General features: G+C 33.5%; 1 protein-coding gene across 1 annotated transcript; it reads left to right on the top strand.

Annotated features, from left to right (window-relative positions):
* The first annotated feature begins 1,453 nt into the window (after positions 1-1,453).
* Positions 1,454-15,192, top strand: LOC106109500 (cold shock domain-containing protein E1). Its single transcript, XM_013291020.1, has 17 exons — positions 1,454-1,674; positions 2,260-2,695; positions 5,365-5,591; positions 5,751-5,930; positions 6,005-6,201; positions 6,271-6,478; positions 6,555-6,743; positions 7,069-7,220; positions 7,291-7,423; positions 7,511-7,702; positions 7,778-7,903; positions 8,193-8,368; positions 10,914-11,131; positions 11,638-11,814; positions 12,117-12,288; positions 12,761-12,912; positions 13,832-15,192. The coding sequence occupies exons 2-17, from the start codon at positions 2,578-2,580 to the stop codon at positions 13,867-13,869; spliced, it is 2,655 nt and encodes an 884-aa protein (XP_013146474.1). The 5' UTR covers positions 1,454-1,674; positions 2,260-2,577; the 3' UTR covers positions 13,870-15,192.
* Positions 15,193-15,722: the final 530 nt, after the last annotated feature.

Below are 15,722 nucleotides of genomic sequence, written 5' to 3'. Positions count from 1 at the left end.
ATACAAAGCACATTCAAGCAAAAAAAAGAGACATTGCAAACATCAGATAAAGTTGTCTATGGAGCAACTGGATCCAGCCCAATGTGCGCCAATCGCAATTTTTTTTTCGTTAATAAAGTTTTAAATGTAGCTACTAATACTAATCTAATAATACTGCTTTGTCATGTCGGTAATAAATTATTATTTGTATTTAGACACATTTTAAAAGTAAATATTTTTACTGCAGTACATTACAATTGCCTATTTTTCTGCAAACAACAAAAAGGATTGATATCTGGCAACTCTAAGTCACTGTTAGAAAGGGAAATATCGAACACGTGTAGCCATCTCACTCGTTTCAATTTCATTTTGCGCGCAACAAGACTCTTACGCCCTTCGCATAAGGTTTTATTTACTTTATTTTAACTGCAAGAGGTACAGATAGAACACACTCCTGTTGTATTATTGCCTCGATGATAAAATCAAAGTCATTTGAAATCCTATTTTAGTATGGACAATATACAAAAACATTATCGTATGAGCATTATCAAGGATATTAATTAACGGGTCTCTAGAATACAATGCAAATCAAAATATTTGTCTCAATTGTTGAAATTTTGTTGTTTCAATCACATTTTGCAATAATTTGGATAAGAAATTTGTTTTAAACATACCTTTCAACTTCCAGGAAATAGCAATCTGCGTCTTTTTATAATTGCGTTCTTTGGAAAGCTGATTCTGTTCGTAGGATTACTAACTATAAGACTGTCTTACTAAAAATGTCCTTTATTTTCGTTCCTTTTAGTCTACAAAAGGGTTTCTAAATTTTTAAGTAACAAAACAATGAAAGCTCAACAAACAATCGAATTAAGATTTGTGTTGATATTTTTATTTCGGATATTTTATCAAATAAATTACTATTTCCATTAAGAAACAGGAGACCCTGTGTTTTTTGGGTATCTATTTTTATCTAATTTCCGTAAGAGCTCTAAAATGAGTTTTTTCTTAAATGGACTGCAACTCCTCCCTGGTCTGAAACTGTCTAATCTACCCTTCCTTTTATACTTTTTTATGATGAACGCATTATAAAGTCGATGTTACCATTAACTAGGTTTAGGTTCTATTTCTGGAATTGTTACTATCATTTAATAATTTTCAAGATAATATTTTAATTTAAAGGTCGAAAGTGGGTCTGTTACATTATTATGGGATAAATTTTTAAAAAGATTTTGTCAATATACCAAAGGAACTTATAAATTGGAAATATAACTTACCGAATGCTATTGAATTGGGTATGACATAACTCGGCGAGAATTAAAAAAATCGGCACTGTTTTAAATAATAAAAAACTTGAGATTTATATGGAATAAACATTTTTCTAAATATTCATTGCATTTTGGTTTTTATTAGAACAAAATAGAAATAATGGCCACATTTGACTAATTTCCTAAAATAGAGAAAAACAAATCTTTGATTGGTTCGCGATTTCAGACAAAAACACATACAAAATTTCTAAAAATTTAATTATTTATGAATATATAATCCCAATATAAATGTTAACTCATCTTAAAACGTAATTATTGCACTTCTCAACAAAATTTAAACAATTTAAATGGCACGATCAGAGTCGCGATTATCTTGACTAATCTTGACATTCAATATGGCGGCATGTCGTCAGTGCTATGCTGTGTCGTGGTGAGATTTGTTAATTTATTGGTTTTGTGGCTGTTCCTTGCTATTCGTTATCCGTTAAATTTTGCAAAAAAATGTTGTTGAAGAATTTACAAAATGCGGCTTGCTATTTACTTTAGGTGATTTAGTTAATTGAGTTGAGGGGTGGCGAACTTCGTTATAATTTTTGTAGACATCTAAGTACATAGCATAAAACGAAGAGTAGTAGTACTCCGACGCTTTATTATGTCGTACATATCCTCTATATTACGTTTATATATGTATTTCAAGTGTAGTCGATTATCGGTATAGTAGTATCCAATTGCGGCTCTTGTTGGATGGCGCTTTCGATTTTTTGATTTCTCAATTTTTCATACCGTATTATGTGATAAATGTGTGGATTTGTATATGTAGACTTAAAATATATATCTTTTAATGTAGCTAAGATTTACAATACGTAAAAATAAATCAAACATGTCTTATTTGATTACAAATTTTTCTCTATAGTTTCGTTACGTGTTTGATATTAAAATATTAAAATACTATTATTGTTTTGCAGAAAATAATTATTCCAAATTTAAAGATCTAATAGAATTTTTTTACATATAGGAAGTCAAGTTTAACAAAATATCAGCAGTGAAATAAGCACTGTGGCAGTGCTTCGATTCAGCAAGCATTGAAGACATCTGAGGATATAGTGTGACATGATCCTAACTAGTTTTAATCTTCAATGTAATTGGTGATAAATTGTGACTTTACAAGAATTCAATGGTGTTCTGAACTTGGAGAATTAGAAAGTGTGACTTGCTTTTTTAAACATATATACCATTATTAGGAGTAACATCATACAATTACAAGTTTCTGTGATATATTGGTACATAAATACTGAGTTTTTCGACTTATATACAAAGAGAGCAATAAGAAGAAATGTCCGGTAATCCTCAGTGGAAAATGTTCCAGCCGTCAGATTCACACTCCTCCCCCTTGCAGGATATTTTAGATCTTCAGCACCCCAATATGCAAAACAAACAAGTGTTCCGTACTGGTGAATATCTTATTATATATTATGATTTCATTTTTGATACTATTTATGTTTCATGTAACCATTTCTTTTTTTTTTATTTAACCATATCCAACAACTATTTCATCTAACTCATCTATTTAAAGAACTTGCTACTTCAATCTTTGGGAATATTTACTATAGTAAGACATATAGCTTAAGCAATTAACTGCAATAGCTCAGCTTACTATAGAAATATAATTCAAGTTTTTTCATGCTTTGTTTATCATCATTCATCGTTTCATATTTCACTTAAAGTAATTTGTAAAATAACTGGTACTTGGCATGGTCTTGGCACACATTGTCACTTGTAGTCTATGTATGATTTCATACTTGTCTGTTACAAGTTTTCATTATACTACCTTTGATATAAGTCTGAAAAAAACCTTTTAAAGTACTGTCACTGTTGAACATAAATTCCTGTTGTCTACTTATACATATTTTTCAATTTCAACATCCCAAAGCGGCAAATCATGTTTTTGCTGAAAAGTTTGATATGTTTACAATAACATACTGGTTAAAACTGACCTTGACAATTCATAAATATACAGAAACTGCTTTGTATATTTACAAAGGCATTATTTAAATTTAATATGTAATAGAAAATTGATGCGAATATTCTACATGTGTTGACAGAATTACAAATAATTTGTAAATCTGATATTACAAAGTTGCCTGCGAAAATTGCTTGAACTGTTGCGAATTTTTCGAACATAAACCCCAGCGAAAGAATTAGATCTTAGTATTTTTAAAAAGTTAATAAGTTGTAATTTTAATTTGAATATAAGTTTATTTCTTATTCCATTTTCGTTATAATTTGTTTATTTTATGTTTGTAGATTTAAGAATCAATTTTATTTTCTTTCATTTCATATTGAATTACTCATATAATATTTGTACCCAACCAACGGAACACAATAGATTACTAAATTTGATAGATTATATAAATTAAAGTTTTATACAGAGTTATTCGTAATTAGACGTATTCCTGTTAGGAGGTTATTACCTCCTCCTAGGAAGTAGAGGGGATCATTTGTGATAATTTTGACCCCTATAGGCATTATACAAAAATTAACTGTTTTCGAGTAATCTTGATTTATCGATTTTTTCAAAATATGATTCCTTTGAGCCTCTGCAATTAGTTTCTTTGTTATGCATTTTTGGAGAGCTAAGAAAACAAATATTTTATATAATGTACAGGCTGCATTCCATAATTATTCTTTTTTGTTTCTAAGGCATTTCAGTGGATGAGAGTCTCGAAAATTATTAAAATAAAATGGTTCTTTAGCCCACATTTGTTAATTTGAACAGATACCTGAAGAAAAAAATAAGTTATCAACTATAACTTATTCTTTTAAATAAGTTGTTGAAGTGGCATTTTTGACTTATTTTGAATAAATTAGAAAAATCGAGATTACTCGAAAACATTTAAGTTTTGTATAAAGCATATAGGGGCCAAAATTATCACAAATGATCCCCTCTATTTCTTCCTAACGGGAATAGAAACCTATTTATTACCAATAACCCAGTATATAACATTCATTATTGAACATTTCCTTATGTTTGACTCTCTTTCAATAATTCTTCAGTATAATTTTTTGATAAGCAATACGATAAAATTTCACTAGCTTCTCACTGAAAATTTTATTATTTATACATTAAAAAATCATCTCCATAAAAAAGCAAACAACTAATTTAGCCATAGATTGAAACATTCATTGTCACCAAGTTCATTTCACATATTTTAGTATCAAGATAGCACTAGTGTGTACCTAGATTTTTATAAACAAAGCTTGTATGTTCTAGCCATTAGACAATCCAACGTCATCATATAGATAATTATAGATCAAAAAGCAATCTTATTTCATTTTTTCATTCTTAACAAAGGCACTGGTGGTAGGTCTAATTCATTTTAGTCTTCTTTAATATCTATTTTCTAAATTAAACTTCTTACTAAATTACTAATAAAATTATCCACTAATATTTTACATATTAGACAAATGCTTTTAGTTTTACCAAGATTATTGAATCTTATAATTTCTAATAATTTCTAGTACAGTTGTCTGTACATTGGGTACCAACCAGACTTGTAAAATGTTTTTTGTATAAAAAAAAAAAGAAATTTATGTAAGGGCAGTGGCGTATCGAGGGGGCAGAGGAGGCATGGCGCAACTCTAAGGGCGCCAAATGGTGCCAAAAAAAAAAAAAATATTTTGGAAAAATATATTTTTAGTTTTGTGCCAATAAAAAGTATTATTTGCGAGTATATTTTATATATGAAACTACAAATATGGTTTCGGGGAGGAGGGCTTTAATGGTATTTTGCGCCGGGCGCGAGATAGGTTCGCTACGCCACTGTCTAGGGGGGCAATTGTAAGTCCCGAGATTTTAAGAGGCTTCAACATATGAGAATAAGGCTAGTTAAAGTCTGATTAAGGTCTGTGTTTCTGCTCATTGCCTCTTGCCACCCCCATACCTAGAGTAGTACTTACATGGACAAAAAGGAGATATAAGATTCTACTTATCAACTACTCTAACTTGTTTTAATTTGCTTGGCTCAAATTCCCTTTAACATTTAGACTATTTAGCTTTGTTAAGAGCATGTGTAGATTGTTTCTTGTTGCATATTTGTCATTTTGATTTTTTTGTCTAAAGGTACTTACAGCAGTGAGTACCCTAGTTCGCCTAGAGATACATTTAACAATATGAACAAGTCAAACGGTGGGAATCGATATCCGCTCAGTAACTATAACCTAGACGGCTGCCCAATGGGGGACTCCGCTGGTGCCTATTCATCCAGCTCCACCAATAATACTTCATCTAATTATGATTCCATGAACTGCCCCTCGATAAGGGAAACTGGAATAATAGAGAAGCTACTGGTGAGTTTAAACTTTTATAGAAGACAATGATGTTCCATTGTAAACCATAGTTGAACATTATTGTGTTTCTTTGCAGCTTTTTTTTTTGCCTGTATTATAAAATCACAATGGAGATTGGTACTAATTCAGTATATTTTAAAAAAGTAATTATTGTTCCAGCATTCGTACGGGTTTATACAATGTTGCGAAAGACAGGCCCGTCTGTTCTTTCACTTCAGCCAGTTTAGTGGCAATATTGAACATCTTAAAATTGGTGATCCAGTGGAATTTGTTATGAGCTATGACAGACGCACTGGAAAACCTATTGCCTCCACTGTTACAAAGATAGCTCCAGAAGTGGTATGGTTAAAACAAAAAGAGAATAGTATATTTCCCTAGGAAATAAAGTATTTATGAGTATTTCGATATTGTAGGTGTTGAGTGAAGCTCGTGTAACAGGGACGGTAACTACTGAAGTGAAAGGAGAGGGGTCTGGGGATAATACTGGTCGCATTTCATATGAGAACAGAGGCGAATGCTTCTTTTTGCCGTACACAAAAGATGATGTAGAAGGTAATGTAATTCTACACACTGGTGATGCTGTTAGCTTTCAGATTGCAACCAATCAGAGGTAAGTTCATAACATTATAATAACATGCACAATATCTACAATATTATTTTAATCACTTTATTGTTTTAGGGGAACATTGGGCGCTTGTCATGTACGGTTTGAAAATCCTGTGCACCCTGTCAAGTATCATGGTGTGATATGTTCAATGAAAGAAAATTTCGGTTTTATTGAACGGGCTGATGTTGTTAAGGAGATTTTCTTTCATTACTCAGAGGCAAAGACCAAAGAGGAGTTGCTGTTAGGGGATGATGTGGAGTTTATCATACAAACTAGAAATGCAAGTGTCGGAAATTAATTAAGATGTTTTATATCTTCTTTTTTCAATGATTTATATATGTATATTTATCATTCAGGGTAAAGAAGTTGCATGCAATATAACAAAACTGCCAAGTGGTTCAGTGGTATTCGAAGATGTTGGTCCAGAAATTAAGAAGGGTCAGGTGTTAAAACCTCTAGAGCGTGGAAGCATGAGTCGTGCACAACAAAATGACCCTCTGCCTGGTAGAATTAGATATCGTGCACAGGACCATTCCGAAGTAGAGGTAATGTTGAATTCTTTAGTTCTAACACATTCAGTACCATATTAGAACTTTCCGTGAGTGTATACCAATGTGATTTTCGATTATTTGAATTTTCGTATGTGTATAATTTACCCAACGTTCTAATGGTGAAGGAAAATATTGTGATGCAACCTGCACATCTGCAAAGAAAATGAAAGATATGTGTGAAGTCACCCAGCCCGCAGTACAGTGTGGTTGACTTTGGTCTAGTCACTAACTTAGGGTAGGCTCCGTTTCCTCGGTGGGGACTTATAGTGAGCTGGTGATGATGATGATGATGACTTGAGTGTTGTATTTCGTGTAACAGGTCCCGTTTGGGGATAAGGATCAAATTGGGGAGTTTACACTGCGCCATGGCGACTGGGTGCAATTCCAAGTTGCCATTGATAGAAGGGACCAACTTAAACGTGCGACGAATATAACGTTACTTGAAGAATCGTTCAATGTATCTGGTGAAAGGTAGGACAAAGCAATGTTAGAATATAGTGTGTGTTAAGGATGGACCTTTAAAAGGATGTTTTGTGTACAGACGCGAACAAGGAATCGTGAGTTCTCTAAGGGATGGATTCGGTTTTATTCGTTGTGTAGAAAGGGAACAAACAATGCTATTTTATTTTACTGAAGTTCTCCGCCTCGGTTTGGAGCTAAGTGTTGGAGATGAGGTGAGTTGACTTTTTTTGATATATTTGATAAATAACTATGTTTTTGATGAAAATTATTGTCTTTGACCTTTTTATATTTTTGTTCAGGTGGAATTTACTGTTGACCCTGTGTCGACATTCTCTAACATGAATACTCGTCAAACTGCAATTCGTATAAAGCATTTGTCACCGGGGTCTGTTAATTTTGAATGTTTAGTTGAGCGCGGCATTCGTGGGGTTGTGACCAAGGAGGCGCAACTTCTTACCTCAGCTTCGAGCCCCAATAGGAAATCGTCCATCGTATGGGTTTTTTAATATTTAAGTAGTTTATATTAGTGGGAATAAATTTATTGTAATTCTGTTCTTTTTGTATAGGATTATAATGGCCTTATTACTGCACAAATCAGTGGTGTTAAAAAAGCCTTGCCTTACACTGCCAAAAAATGTGAATCTAAGATGTTGCCTCGTATTGGGGATAAAGTTATTTTTGATCTTTATCAGGTATGTTTTATTTCTGATATAAAATGTGTTACATTAGAGTTTTTATTAATGCATTTTACTTCTTACGAATATCAATGCGGAAGTTTGGATGGATGGGATGTTACAGTTTGTAGCCTAAACGGCTGAACAGATCTCGATGAATTTTGGCATAGACATAATAGATAAACTGGAAGAACACTTTTTTTTTATTCTTCGCGAAAGCAGTTGCGTTTGAAATCTAACATATTATATTTTTGTGAACATTTATTCTGCATATTTAAAAAAACATATTTTCATAATTCAATCACAGATAAAAAGAACTAAAGAGCTGATTGCTATGGCTGTTCAAACTCAGCACAGTCTTACAAACGGCAGCTCTATCTCGTGTAGCCGTCCTATTATGAAGGGCTTTATTGCTGCACTGAAAGATGGGTTTGGTTTTATTGAAACAGCCGATCACACCAAGGAAGTTTTCTTCCATTTCAGGTATGTAACTTAAGTACTGTTTACTCTATTTAATTTTCAGATAAAGAATAATATTTACCTTCGAGATAATTAAAACTAATTATGTATTACCGTAAAAATATAATTCGACACGGTCTAGTAAAACGTTTTATCTCACTTCGTATGTCTACGGAACGACCAAAAAGGGTTAACGTATGTTTAACCTCAAATGTGTGTCTTTATCAAAACTAAATTAAACATAAAAGAAAAAAGTAAAAAAATGTCAAAGTCAAAGTCCCGTCAAAATTTGTCCAGCCGTTCCAGAGATAGCCCTCGTCCGCAAATTTGACAGCGGAATAAAAAATATCATACCATCTATCCCCATACTGTTTAAATAAAATAATCAATGCATAAAAATAAAATCCATCTTTGTCTTTAGAAAACCCGTATAAAGTTTCTTTACTATCTGTTCATTGCTGTGAAAACATCGTAACATATAAACATATAATTTGTTTTTCATTTTATGACATAGCTGTTGTTCGCGACTTCGCCCGCATGATATTAAAAAGTAGTAAAATCATAACCAATGTTATTCATTGATGCAGCTTTTTCAATGGTGAGATTTTTTGAAATTTGCCCATTAGTTTCTGTGTTATCTCAATACAAACAAACTTACAAATTTTGCTTCCTTATAATACTAGTTCAGATAAAAATAATTTTTGTACAGTGTCACGATGTGATATGTATATTACACTATTAATTCCATATATACTGACCGAATTCGGTCTTTTTAAAACTAAGATGAATCACAAAGTATTTTCATTCAAGGCTGGTGTAGCTATTTACATTCTGACTTGCTGTTTGGGTAAAAATGAATTATTTCTGGAATATGTCTTTTGCGTTTTACTGATAACAATGTTATGCGTGGTCTTTTGCGTCGTAATTCCTTGAATATATTAATAATCTTGGTTTACTTGCTTGGGGAGAGTTCTCCGACATTTCACAATTAGACTTGTTTACAATTATTATAGGTCTTGTGGACATATTTTAAAGCATCCCTAAGTTACGGGTAACTCTTATATCTGAATATAGATATGTTTCTAATTAGTTTTGTTGTCTTAATTAAAATGTTATGCGTGTAACATAAGTAATCTATACTTGAAGGGGGAACTTTGCATTCCCTTATTAAAGAAATTTCGCGAGCGGATGAACGTGGTATTACACCATTAAAGTTAATGCGGAGAATCAACTGTAATTAAAAATGTTTGAACAACTATTTAATTGTAACGCGGAATTTCGGCCAATCAATAATTTTTTAGCAAAACTGAGTAATGAATTAATAGGGAGGTTAAACAATCTCAAAAACTTAAATGATCATATCAAATAAATGTATTTATTTTTGAATAAATATGCGTCCAAGGAAGCCAATGCAAAACGAAAATCCCTCAAAAGCGGACCGTTCAAAATAAAAATGCTGAAAGTTAGGCGCAGAATGAGAGGAGGAACTAAAAGGGAACAGGAGGGTCATTTGAGTCGACATTGAACGCAGACTCTCGTCGCATACACTAACACTTCCATAAAACGTACGCCCTATACAATAATGAACGTTATGCAGCCGTGTTAAGGTTCAAATTTAAAATCGTGTGCATCGATTCACACACGATATACGCTGTCTGGATTGCGTGTCGATTATTTTGTTCGCTTTCCCTACGGTGATTTTAATATCAGACATCCAATTTTTTTCACGTTGTGACGTCATTGTCAATTATCAAATTAAATTCTCAGGCCGTCGGATTTATTTTCAATTCAATCAATTTGTGGTATGGGTTTTCATATTTTTTTCGTAAATTGAACGTCAACACTGTATTGAGTAGCTTTTGGCTTTATTAATACTGAGAATCGAGTAAACAAGTATTTATAGCCAGCGTCGCTGTGATACTGTACAGATAGCATGTAGCAAATGCAGATTGTCAATTGAATAAAAGGATTGTCCTCTTATTCAATTCAAGAGTTAACTGAACTATACAATTGTAACTTGCATAAGTAAAATACACATGACAAATGGTAAAACTATAATAAAAATAAGATTTATATCTCTTAAACGTAATTTCGTATGTTGCCGGAAATGTACGCTTTCGTTGTCAAAAAAAAACATGTAATTGAGATTTTCTATCAAAACTAAACACGCGGCTATCAGCCATCAGAGAAATTAAAAAATCTTAACAGTTTTACTTTAAAATACTGAATTCACAAAGTTTGAATGTCAATTTAATCACAGTGTTTAAATTATATTAAAAAAATTATCATAGACAGTAAATGACATTGTCAGCCTGTTAGATATCTTACTTATAGTATTGTAAATGCGAAAGTTTAGATGGATGGATGGATGTTTGGTAGAGTTTGTAGCCTAAACGGCTGAACGGATCTCTATGAAATTTGGCATAGATGTAGAGGAGAGTCTGGAAGAACACATGGGCTACACTTTCTTTAATTCCACGCGAACAGAGTTCCGAAAGAAAGCTAGTGTAAATATAATTTATTGTTTCCATTGAATACGGATAAATGTGAATCTATATATTTTTTACAGTAACTTGGAGGGCAATCCTGATCATTTGGAATTGGGTACGGAGGTGGAGTATTCACTGGGACGTGTGAACGGATCCGGGGGTGGTTGTGCTAGCGCGGAGTTTGTGCGGGTTCTGCCGAAAGGGTCAGTGCCGATCGCTGAACCTCTTGAGCCCACTATCAATGGTACTGTGACCAGGACCCTACGTGCACTTAACCCTGACCAAGCCTATTATTCTGGTAAGATTCTTTAGTTATCTCTAACCATTTATATCTACCCAAATATAGGCGAAGCAGTAAATATTGCAATAGTACTATTCTGTATTGTTGTGTCCTTTGAAATTATATTATAAATGCAAATACAATTTTATTGGTAACAGTAAAAGTAAAGGTTATACAAGTAAAATTTGAAATAATTAGAACCGAAAAAATTATGATACCATGCATGTATTGCATTGAATCAGTCTTCCGCTTTCATATCATATTTAGTCCCTTTCAAGGTCCACCCTTTTCTTATAAGAAGAGGATGGGAAGGGTAAGTGGATTTGACGGTGGAAGAGACGTATAGGCAGGGGAAATGTCCTCTTTATATATGTCTCCTTCGTTGATTTAGGGTAGGCAACGTATATACGATTGCAGATGTAATATATAAAAAAAGATGTCTATGGGCAGTGATCGCTTCGCCATTTTAGCAGATTTACGTTATACATGTATTTTTGATTGTTATATTCATATTATGTTTTCAGGTACGATTCAAATTGAAGGGGGTATCACATACGAGTTTGGTATAATGGGTCTGGCGTGCAAGAGGGAAATTCTGCAAGTTGGTGATCCCGTCACTTTCCAAGTGGATAAGGAAAATAGAGCGACTAACATCGTGCCTATTAGGAAGAAACGACGCGCCATCGTTGATGCTGTGAAAGGTATTTGTAATGTTTACTTTTTTTTATAAAATCTAGCTATAGCCCGCGTCTCCGTCCGTGGAGAATTAAAAAGCAGATGTTCCTCATATGTGTTAAATATAATGTAAATCTTTTCAACCGTTCAGTAGATACGTTCTAACATTCATACATATAAACTTTTACATTTATTACGTTAGTAAGAAGATAATGAGATTGAACACCTGTATATAGACGTTTAAATGATTCTTTAACAATGACCAATATTTTCGATATTAATTTTGATTGTAATGTAGGATTAAATGTATTATTTGAATGATTTGTAGGTGGATTTGGTTTCTTGTGCGTGGAGTCTGAGGAGAATCGTCGCCTGTTCTTCCATATGTCCGAGGTTCGCGGGAACCCTTCGGATTTGCAGCCCGGTGATGCTGTAGAGTTCGTAATGCTCACTAACCAAAGGAACGGCAAATGCTCCGCTTGCAATGTCGTGAAGATCAGGCGAGTAATATGGTTATTGTTCACCAATTTAACAACAAATCATCTCATATTTAGATCTGATCCAATGTCCAGAGATGCAAAGATGACTACAAAGACTTGTTACAGAGCTGCTTCACTTGTTATAAATAATAAAGTAAAATGCACAAGTCGAATTCAATGGTTTAAAAAAGTGTATTTCCAGCTTAATAATATTGAATTCAAATATAGTTGTGTTGTAATTTGATACCGACAGCGCGACAGCTAAAAATACAAAACAGAATTTTTCTTTGAACCAAACACATCTTTATTAAACTTATTTACATAATCATTTAACATCTTCTGTCTTTTTTTTTATCTTTATCATCTTTTCTTTAATAGACTATGGCAGTGTCTCGGTGGCCAGTAACCAACCTATTTGGTTGTATTTACACTTTTCAGCCAAAGAGGTTGTATTTATTTGAGTTTAATTTATTTATGTGATTGTGTAAAACAGTAAGAACGTGAAGCGCGGGGAGCGTTCCGAGCGCCCTCTGGCGCGGCTGCGTACCGCCTCATACGAGGAGGGCGCGCCGCGTGTCGTCGTGACCCGCAACCCGCGCGGACCTGACGGCAGCCGCGGCTTCAGACCTCGCAGACCCATCGCAGGTATAACATTATATCTAACCAACAGTGGTAGAGACCGCTTTAACATCTTCGCACTGTAGGGCTCGCCTCCAACAATACCACGACCGCTCATACAGACGTCAAGTAGGAGAAATTCCGCGTACATTCTGAAGAGGGTGGTGCCGGAGGTCCAACGTTAATTCCTTTTAAGACGTCCTCCAGTTTCAATGGATTATTTTTCAAGGTTATTGATATTTATTGAGCTTTTTGCTCGCGACTCCGTCCGCGTGGACCTAAAAGAATCTAAATCGATGCTTATGCATGCTTCCAGACTATCCTCTACGTCTATGCCAAATTTCATCGAGGTCCGTTCAGCCGTTTAGGCTACAAACTCTAACAAACATCTATCCATCTAAACTGACGCATTTATAATTGTAGTGAACTGTGTAAAATTAAAAAGTTCTTCTCGTTCCGAGATATTAACGCCTTTATTACATTCATTAGACTGGACAAAAAATGTATTTAACAATGACTATTTATAGTGTTTCGCCGTGACCTCAATACTGCCTCGTGCCATGATTTTCTTAGTTCTTAAATGAAAGACACCGCGTCCTTCGCAACGCGTTGCCAAAGGAATATCAAAGGCCCGATAGCGGCGCGCGACAAGGTTACACGTGCCGCGAGGTGCATCCAAGGGCGACACGTGTAACAGATCATAGGCATTTATGTCGCCAAAAATAATCATACTTACTTATACAAATGCCAAAATTTAGATGGGTGATAGTTGTTTGTGTGTAGCCTAAACAGCTGAACGGATTTCTATGAAATTTGGTATACATGTAGTGGACATTCTAGAAGAATACATAGGGTACTTGCTTTTGATTTTTTTTATTCCACACGGATGGAATCGCAGGCGAAAGCTAGTATTAGTATAAAGTATAATATAATGTGTTTATTTCAGAGCAATTGATCGAGTGGCTACAGAACGTCAAGATGTGAACACTTCGCCTCCGCTATACAACAGCGTAGGGTTAAACATCCTAGGTTTGATTATAAAATTCAAAGTTTTCATTGTATTCACAAGAGACTGATTCTCTTTCCTATAGCGGCATTTAGAAAATTGTTTTTGTTATATACAACTCGATATAGAAAGTAATTTTCAAATAACAATAAAAAAAGATGCCTTTTTCAGAACAGTCTAGTAAGCAATAAGAACCGGTTGCCTTCAGCCCAATGCAATTTACATCGATCAAAAAGACTTCACCGTATAGCTTATAATAAGCAAAAACATATCAAAGTTACTTAATTCATTTGCTATAGATTTTTCATTTACGTGAGAGGTTCTTTTTCGCATAAATACGTTGTTCAAAATTCCGTTTGTACCATTCCTTAGCAAATTTGTATGGTAATTTGCCAAGTTTGAAACTAGTACCCAGTTAGAATTAGACACGTAACAGTTGAAGTATGAAGCAAAACAAAATATGCCCAAGCACAGAACGAATCAGGCTTTAAATGCTTTAAGTATATAAACCTGTGTAAATACAACGTAGTCAGTAAGTATAATTCTAATTGGAAGCTAATTTTCGTTTCCTGTGTAAATTCTTTTATGTTTTAAATAATGGAATATTTTTACATTTATTATTCGGATCTCTTGTTATTAATTCTACTGTGATGTGTTTATGAAATTACCTTGTGTTTGTGATTTTAAAATGTCGATGTGCAATTTTATGTTTTTTAACCATAGTTGATAACAATGACCTAGTCCGTGTACCTTAAATGTGAAAATACGTTGAATCTGCTTCAACTTTTATGTGTCTGAAAATATAAGTACTTCGTTACTTTACGTGTCGAACAAATATAATAATATTTAGCTTTTAGCACATTTATTATGAATTGGAGGAAAGCATTTATAAAATATGCTAAGAACTGCATTGGAACCAAAGACTGAAAAAATATTTATTACAATAATATTGGTGTTAGATTACTTTATACGACGAGGCCATAGATATTGTAACTATTATTTTCTAAAACATTGATGAGTTGACAATACCGTTTTCTAAATGTATGTATAATCGATTTCTTATGGTTAAGTTTAGACGGCTGAAAGGTACATTGATGTCGGTAAAAAAAAATAAGTTGGTACAATATTAATATAAGGCTGAAAGGTTAGAACTGTGAGAATTTTGACTGTGAGTCGATGTTCTTTTACTATTCTGTGACTCGTGTCGATGTGGCCGTGTGTCACGGATACCGGCCCGCGAACAACAACTTGCAATCTATCGTGATGTAAACCTAAAATATACACGTATTGTTTTTCTTTTATATTATTTATTTTTGTTGCATGCCCAGTTTAGATGACATTTATTCGTAAATACAACCGAAATTAAGGAGCCATCAACAAAATCTCCTTTAAAAAAATAATACAATAAAAAAATTAATGTATTAAAAATGTAGTATTCCTATTCCATCGTAATGATTATATTTTCTTTGATCCAGGGAAGGTATTTATGAAAGAAAGAAGTACCGTTTGGGAGTGCTTTGCATTCCTTCTCTTCGGTTGTTTTTAAATCCTTGTGATATGACAAGTCCTAATGCATTGGACGTATTAATAAAATGTTATGATTATTTCCAAAGAAAAGTAAAAAGAGGAATTTTGAACAAACGTTAATTAATATATGATATGCTTGTACGCTTTAAAACTGCATGTTTTTATTTGCTAAAACTCATTTACATGTGTAACCGTTTAGTGATAGTTATAACGTATGTAATAATCTGGATATTGATGTTGTAGTGTATTACATAAGCCCCCGGGTCGTTTCGGGTATAGGTATTATATACTAGTCTTAAACTCT

Source organism: Papilio polytes, unplaced genomic scaffold (assembly GCF_000836215.1).
Source record: "Papilio polytes unplaced genomic scaffold, Ppol_1.0 DF821288.1, whole genome shotgun sequence".
Lineage (NCBI taxonomy): Eukaryota > Metazoa > Arthropoda > Insecta > Lepidoptera > Papilionidae > Papilio > Papilio polytes.
The sequence above is the reverse complement of the archived record's forward strand: the minus strand, read 5'-3'. Positions and strand labels throughout refer to the sequence as shown.